Source organism: Salvia hispanica, chromosome 3, assembly GCF_029641045.1.
Source record: "Salvia hispanica isolate PSC_SH4W2 chromosome 3, Shi_PSC_v1, whole genome shotgun sequence".
NCBI lineage: Eukaryota > Viridiplantae > Streptophyta > Magnoliopsida > Lamiales > Lamiaceae > Salvia > Salvia hispanica.
Genome location: NC_142694.1, coordinates 45,712,008 through 45,719,756, shown reverse-complemented (window position 1 = coordinate 45,719,756; position 7,749 = coordinate 45,712,008). Strand labels below are relative to the sequence as shown.

The 7,749-nt window shown below is 39.1% G+C and overlaps 1 protein-coding gene across 1 annotated transcript; it reads right to left on the bottom strand.

Moving 5' to 3' along the window:
- Positions 1 to 2,107: 2,107 nt before the first annotated feature.
- LOC125216947 (formin-like protein 18) lies at positions 2,108 to 7,530 on the bottom strand. The gene is made up of 18 exons (XM_089069406.1): positions 7,408 to 7,530; positions 7,238 to 7,332; positions 6,389 to 7,089; positions 6,092 to 6,313; positions 4,878 to 6,022; positions 4,660 to 4,777; positions 4,484 to 4,555; positions 4,242 to 4,340; positions 4,132 to 4,173; positions 3,969 to 4,049; positions 3,833 to 3,883; positions 3,676 to 3,757; positions 3,506 to 3,600; positions 3,335 to 3,406; positions 3,126 to 3,242; positions 2,912 to 2,980; positions 2,776 to 2,842; positions 2,108 to 2,696 (listed from the first exon to the last, which is right to left on the bottom strand). Exons 2-18 carry the CDS (start codon positions 7,308 to 7,310, stop codon positions 2,509 to 2,511), a joined length of 3,294 nt encoding a protein of 1,097 aa, XP_088925532.1. The 5' UTR covers positions 7,311 to 7,332; positions 7,408 to 7,530; the 3' UTR covers positions 2,108 to 2,508.
- Positions 7,531 to 7,749: the final 219 nt, after the last annotated feature.

Genomic DNA, 7,749 nt, shown 5'->3' with positions numbered 1-7,749 from the left:
TTTAATCGTAAAATAGAATACGTTGAACAATTAAAACCGGGAAAATTCATTGTTCAGTCGAAAAATAGAAAATTAAAAATCCGAGGAAAAGTTTTTACAAATCCTAGAAAAAAAATTATTAAGACCTAGAAAATAAAAATTACATCCTAGAAAAAATATTAAAATAATTTAGAGGATAGAAATGGAGAAATTGGTGGAAGAATGTTGAAGAAATGGATATAAAAAAATGGCAAAAAAATCAAAAAAAGAAAAAAAAAAAATTTGGGGGTTTGCGGCCCGTCCCGATGCATATAACCCTGAGCCGGGCCGGACCCCGGGAGCGGCCCAGGGACGGAACTGCGGCCCCGGGACCGTCCCGGGCCGTGACTCTCCCCCCTCCAAAGCTGAAATCGGGGCGGGACTCGCGAGTTGCGGCCCGGCCCAATAGCGTTAAAGATACTCTTATAGTTTCCATGATATTTAAATATTCAGATTACAATATTACATTTTATTTGGATACACACACTAGGCTCCACTCTCCAATCATTTATATTTTTTTTCAAATTTTCACATTTGACATTTCGTGACCATTTAGGCTAGAATATGGAGTATTTTAAAAGAAAATGAGTAGTACATTAGTATTTTTTAAAATATAATTGAAAAGCTCATACTACTATATATATTAATGCAAGTGTCAATCCATCGCAATCCTTCGTTCCTAAAAAAGTATGAACTAAGTATTTACTTATTAGTATGCTCCTAAAAAGTATGAACATTATAATGGTGGAATAGTTAAACCATACATTATTCTCTGCACATCATTTTATTTCGTTATCATTTATCCTTCTCTTATTTTATCAATTATACATGAATTACAACCCGTGTCGAACCAAATATTAATACTTCAGAGACGGAGTTGGTTGTATGAATGCAATACCAAACGCAGAAAAAAAAAAGATGAATGATAAGAAAAAAGAACTAACATTCTCTCGCACTTTGAGAATGATGGTTGCCAAGATTTTAGCTATGGGACTTGATTTGGTATTTTTATGTGCTTGCTTTTACTAGGGCTTTTTTTCTTTGATTTATACACTTGTTGTTTCTACACATCAATTTTCCAAACTTGATCACACATTGATCATGAGACCCCCAAATGATTTCACAATTTCTTTTCATTTGATCCCCTAATGATTTCACAATTTCTTTTCATTTGCCTAAATCATGGAAACAAATGTCAAGGGAAAAGGTGCTTATGGCTGACCTATGTAAACTGTAAAGTAAAAGCTAATAATTCCCATCTCTGTAATTTTATGATAAAAAATTAAAAACGGAAAGGAAAGAACAGAAAATCTTAATAAAAAAAAAACAAAAGTTGACATTGTACATGTGGAATCTTAGTAACCCTCGTGTACACACACACACACACATTTGTTAATGTTGCAAGTCAAATGCAAGAATCCAAAGCTCTGAAAGTGTCTTCATGAATAGTAAAATTGGGCCTTGGATGCTCTTATAATTTGATTTAATAAAATAGGAAAAGCCATCAATTACGGCCTTCTCTTTTCTCGTGTGGTGGGGTGAAAATTTGGAGTGGGGACTTGGGAAAGTTGGTTTTGGCTGTTATGTCTAATTATTTAATTATTCCCTTTTTATTAAAGCAACTGTCCAGATTTCAACTGGGGCCTAACCTATTAGCTTCTGCTTTTATTAGGTCAGAATTTGGTTAGTTCTTGTAGGGAGTATTACTCATAAATAAATTATGAAAGGTAACTGATTGTATTTATTTTCTGTGTGGTGTTCACAAAGGATTCATTTTTAATAATGAAAATTATGCAATGAATTTTGTTTGCTTATATATTGATTATACATTTATATACTGCATACTTCTATCCAAATTCTTGATATTAGTTGGACGAATTTACACAAATACATGTATCTATAACTAAGAGTTGGATCATTGGTTCATGAACTTCAGGAAATGCATTAATCTTCAATAATATCAAAATATTTGTTTGGAACACATTTGGAAATTTTCAAATAATTTGGCCTGAAGTTCATGATATGGTAAAAAATGAATGATAGTCCTCTTACTGTAATAATTTTCACAAATAAGTATGGTGTTCAAATCTTCTTCAAACTAATAAAAATTCCATCCTCTCACTGTGATAATTTTCACAAATAATGTGTTGGACAGTGTTGAAGAATATGCAAATTACATTAGAATATTTACATACACAGTCTCAATCAAATTTCAGACCATTAAAAATCAGCAACACAAAAAAGTTCCATATTCCGAATTTCTCAGCCTCTCTGCATCAGAACTGGACTAAATAAAAATGGATTCTTGATATTTACATAGAATCTATTAGGTCAAGATCACTTCACTTCATCTCCCAGGTCCCGGTGATCGGCCGAGCTCTCGAGTCTCATCAATTTGTTTTGTAGTCAGGTAGGGGGGGGGGGGGGGGGGGGTAAAACACACACACTTAGCTATCATAAAAAAATATCATCTAAGCTTGAACAATGACTTCATTTAAGTTTTGGTGGAGTTGCAACACCATTCTCATTTCCCAGCTCCTTGCTTGAAGCATTTGCTTTAGGCATCTGATTCTCCGCTTCCTCCTGCGCCTTCTTCTTCTTCTCGAACTCCAGTTGCTTGCAGTTCTCCTCGTGAGCCTTTTGAAACATCCTCACAAAGTTGAGCAAAGTTGACACAACTGCACAACCATCTCAAGCTCTCATTTTGCATGAAAAAAAATTGGTGACCAATATGCCTATCCATGATGATTCGAATACCTTGCTCGAATGGGCAACGTGCCGGATCTTCTCCAAAATATTGAGCCAATGAATCTGCATTCCTTCCCTAGAATACCTCAAATTCATCAGATTATGCAAGAAGTTGAGAACCAGATTAAAAGGGCTCGGAATTTACCACTCCGGAATAAAGTGCAGCTAGAGATCTTACTTCAGCTTCAACAGTGACCAAAAAGTTGTTCAAAATCTGAACAATTCAACACGAAAATTAGAAATTAGAAATCCGTTTGAGCAACAAAATGACAAACAATACAGAAGATACATTTATAAGATTCTTAGCAATGATTATCTGCACAAAAGAACATATTTGATGAGAATGATGACTGAGTTACCGTGCAGAAGACCTCTGATACAGCTCCATCATTTTGAGAAGCAGTAAGCTCCTGTACGACTTTTTCATGCCCTTTGGTAATGGCTTGCATTTCCTCTGCCAAGTACTTGAGTTGAATCTGCAGTTGAATGTATCGGACATAGTTAACACCTAACAATTCCTTGTCATACAAAAGCAAACAGCGGGAAGTTAAGTAGGATGTATGCATACCTTCGTTGCAGCCTCTAAATCTTCTAGGTCTTTATGAAAATCTAACACTTCTGGCAACTTTTCGGCAATCACCTAGAAGTTGCAACAAGATTCGATTATGACTACGTATAAGAAGAGGTCACCTTCATCAACAGTAACAGTATAATGGAACATTGAAAACGATGATACTACCTTGCAGAGATAATGAATAAGTGTCAGCTTGTTGTTTCGAGCTCTAGTTTCAGCGAGTTTTGGAAGGCTATCCAAGCGGAATCCAACTGCAGAACCTGAGGAGTGGAAGTATAATTTCAGTTAAGACTCAAAGTGAGTAAATTTCCAAAATAAACGTCGTTTACACCCACCTCGTGCAGTTCCCTGATTTAATGCATTACCCAATGAAAGAATAGTTTGCATGATCCTTTTAAGTTTCACAGAATTCTTGACCTGTTAAAAACAATTCTCAGCAAAAGAAGGTAATTTATTGAGGCAAAAGAAAAGAGAAAGAGTAAAACCACTCGCCTCTTTAGATATAGAATTCACAATGTTTAAGCTTTGTCTCAAATCTGATATCTGCACGATAATGTAGTTCCGCAAATTGAAAAATATCACCAGGAAACTCAATCAACTGATAGAGTAAGGTATATTATTCTCTGACCTGGGACGAAAACTGAATTTTAAACGAGAAAACTCTTAGCTTGGCCTCAACCCGTGGGACTTTCATCAACTCCATGAAAAACTGCGATACATGAACATTAGGATAATGCTGCAAGGTAATTAACTTGGCTTGATATGAGACATAGAAGAGGTATGTTCATCACCTGCTCGCACTTGCCAAGATTCTCCATGTCACCTTTGTAATTCTGTAAGAAAAAGTTGTAGTCACTACATGCCTTGATCTATTGCTCGTACATATAAAAGATTTAAATACCTTGAGGAGTTCTATTTCTTCCTTGGTTGGACAAAATTTTATGAGATTTTCGACTTGATCAGCATCCAGTGCTGAGTCATCTAATGCAAGGACTGAATTCTATACAAAAAAAGTGCTGTTACAACAATCAGAGGAAGCAAATGATTGCTATTTTGGAGGGCATAGCTGATGATTTTAAATAGCGATAAACCATAAGCAGGGAGATTGAACAAAGACATACACATAATGAAACTTTAACCTACCATCAAATCAGACACAGGAATTTTAACTTTTGTCAGCATGATTTCACAGTTGTACGCTCTACGGAGCTCAATCTGCAGGAGTTATACAAATTTCTTAAAACCTTCATTTTGTACACCCTTCAAAGAAAATTTCATTCTAGAGTATGCTCGGTTCAAAAAGTTAAAAGGAGTCATACCAGATGGACTTTATCAGATTTAGCAGTTGAGCCACGCATGTTTACTTTCCGACCATCTGAATTTGGAATAGTAGCTGAAAAAAGACTCTCGAGTTCACTCAAGTCTAACTCAGGGGCTCTGGAAAGATGACATAGAGTGAAGACGAATATAAAAAAACACTTGCATAATCTGATAAGACTAACTCAGGTGGAAAAATATAAATGGTGTAGTAACATACTGTGAAGCCTCCTCGGGCTTTTGTGTCTCAGCCCATAGGCTGCCCTGCATAGCCCTTGTTAGCTTCAACCAGTGATATGGTTTGAGGGATGACCTTTTAGCCAGGGCTTTTGCACCACCCCTTGCAAGCTTCTTTCCACCAATTACAGCTGCGGAAGATGAAAGCAGCGATGAAGAAGGTCCAAGTTTCGATGGAGCTGGTGGAGGTGGAACACCTTTATGGCTTGTAGCCGGCACTTCCTTCTGTTTTTGAGGTGGAGGTGGTGGAGGTGGGGTCGCCCCCATTGGAGGAGGAGGGATTGTTTTAGGAGACGAGGATGGGGGCGGAGGGGGAGGGGAAGGTACTGATGGCAACAGTGGAGGCTCGGCTGTTACTACAGTAGGAGGCAGAGGGGGAGGAGGCGGTGGGGAAGGAGATACACGAGGACTAGACTGCAATGGTGGTGGAGGAGGAGGAGGGGGAGCAACAGCAGCAGCAGCTCCTGATCCCGATTTCACTAAACTCGGAGTGGCTGCTGAGATAGAAGTTTCCATCTCAGCATGGTCTTCTAGCAGAGCTGTAATCCCAACTGCTGAGGGTGGTGCACTACGGTACCTTGTGAGGGCTCCAGGAAAACCTTGTGCTGAACTAGCATACGCAGGTTGAGTAGATGGCGATGTTTGAGAAAATCGGGGTGATAGTATTTTGGACTGAGCAGGTCTCTGAACAGAAACATGAAGTCCACTGTTCTTGGTATAATTTTCCAAATCGAAGGACAACTTTGAAGAAGCTGTAGAAAGCACTTCACTCAGCCCGGCTGGTGGAGAATTTGTCTCAGTTTCAGCAATTGCATGAAAATCACCAGATGGAGTAACCTTCAAATCTTCTACATGTTCATCTTTCTCACTCTGGCCAAGATTCTGCCAGCTCCCTTTTCTGCTAATTGGAAAACTAGTAAAATCAACTTTCTCTTCAAGGATACTAGAGACAGTCATTTGTTGGATAATGTTAAGAGCGTTGTCTATCTCCGTGTCCCCCCAGTCGAGGTCGTTGAATATGTCATGAACTTGAGAAAATGCCTCAATGGGAAGACCTTCTATCTCTTCGTTGGTCGGTGAATCAAGCATCTCCATTGAAGAAGTGGAGTCCATGTCCGAGAAAATAACCTAAATCCGACAAGAATCCATAGTTACTACAAGTTAAGCATTTGTTTCGGTTACAGGTATGGGCCTTACCTCGGCTCTGAAGTCCTTGGGAAAGTGATCCTTAGCGTCCCACACTGTATCAAGTTCGTCACATGTAAGCATCAGTACGTTTGATCTGATAAACGCTGTATTGAACATCACACGGAACATTATCTCTTCGTGTTCCAGGGTATCATCCACAGTTATGCACTCGAGCACAACGTCCCCTTGTATATGGCAATTGAGATCAATTTTAACAATTTCATGGTCTGCCTGTATACAAAGTTTGAAAAGATACACATTAAGGATTTGAAGATATGAAGAAAAAAAACATCTTGAATAACATACCTGTCTAAAATAACACACTTCTTGGCATCTTCTTGGCATAGAGAAAAGCATCTTGGTGTTAGGATCAGCAGCCATGAACGGATCCGGTCCATATAACCTAAAAATAGGATGGCAACCGCCCTTTCCGTCCATATTGGGAATGGCTCGAAGAATGACACAGTCCAACGTGAGAGCCCTGTCCAAGGGGGGCCAACGGGTGCCTATATTCCTCCTGGACACATACTGCAGATACCTCAACTGTGAAGGCAACGGGTCGATAGGCGAGAGCGTGTGCAAAGCCTCGTGAGGGGCTTGCTTGTATACCATATCCAACGTCTTCTTCTCCACGCTGTACTGCTTCCTATATATCAAGAACGCTGATAGCATGAAGGCGAGCACCGGGTAGGCGCCACTCTGGCAATGCATCAAGAGCACGTTCCTCTGCCCGATGCAGAGCCAGCTCTCACTCGACCTGAGGAAGTGGTGGATCATCTCAACCGTGAGAACCGGGCAGCTCGCATTCTGGCTGGGGTAATCAACCACTGTTATGCCATGCTGAGCTAGAACACTACTGATCTCTATCTGGTAATCCCCATCCCCAAAACTAAACACTATGAACGAAGAATCGGGGAAGTACTCGCGTAGCTGATCCGCGATACGCCCTATATACGCCTCATACTCGTCCCCACCCAAAACATTCGTAGTGAAGCAGCAATCAAACACTACAAAATCACCACAATTCAGTCATTACCATATCCAACACTACATACTAATACTGATAATGAGTTGGAAATCATCCATATTTAGCCCCAAATCAACAAATTTTCAATCAAGAAAATTCAAGAAATTCCAAAAAACAAAATCACATACCATAAACCCTTTCAGAGATCTCCAAGAGGCCTTCCGGCGGCTTCCGGTAGAAAAATTTGCGGAAAAGAGCCATCTTTCCACGTCAATCACAAAACCTAATCTCCAAAAAAAATTGTTAGATTGCAAAATCTTGAAAACATGAATCGGAAACAGAAGTATATATGCATTACATCCTTAAGATTGAAGAAAGTGGAATCAGAAACAAGAGGCCAGCTACATTTTGCTGAGGGTGCAAGAAACACTCATTTCTCTTTCCATGTGATACAGATACATTTCTTCAAATTCACACTTACCTGTGTTGTGTGTGTGAGCTTGTGTTTCGAAAGAGGGGAAATTCAAAGGCTGCAGCAGAGAGCGTGTGGGGAAAAAGGGCATCCCTTTTCATTTCTTGTTAGATTTTTCGTCAAGATTACATTTTTTTTTTGTTTGATTAAGAGAATGTTGGGATCTGACTGTTTTGTCTCAATCGATCAAATTATGGATGTAATTAATATTGTTCCTTTCATACTCAT

Coding starts and splice junctions, on each gene's coding strand:
- LOC125216947 (XM_089069406.1), bottom strand. CDS start 7,310: ATGGCTCTTTTCCGCAAATTTTTCTACCGGAAGCCGCCGGAAGGCCTC. Junction 7,090..7,237: donor GATCTCTGAAAGGGTTTATG/GTATGTGATTTT, acceptor GTGATTTTGTAG/TGTTTGATTGCTGCTTCACT. Junction 2,697..2,775: donor ACGTTGCCCATTCGAGCAAG/GTATTCGAATCA, acceptor ATGGTTGTGCAG/TTGTGTCAACTTTGCTCAAC.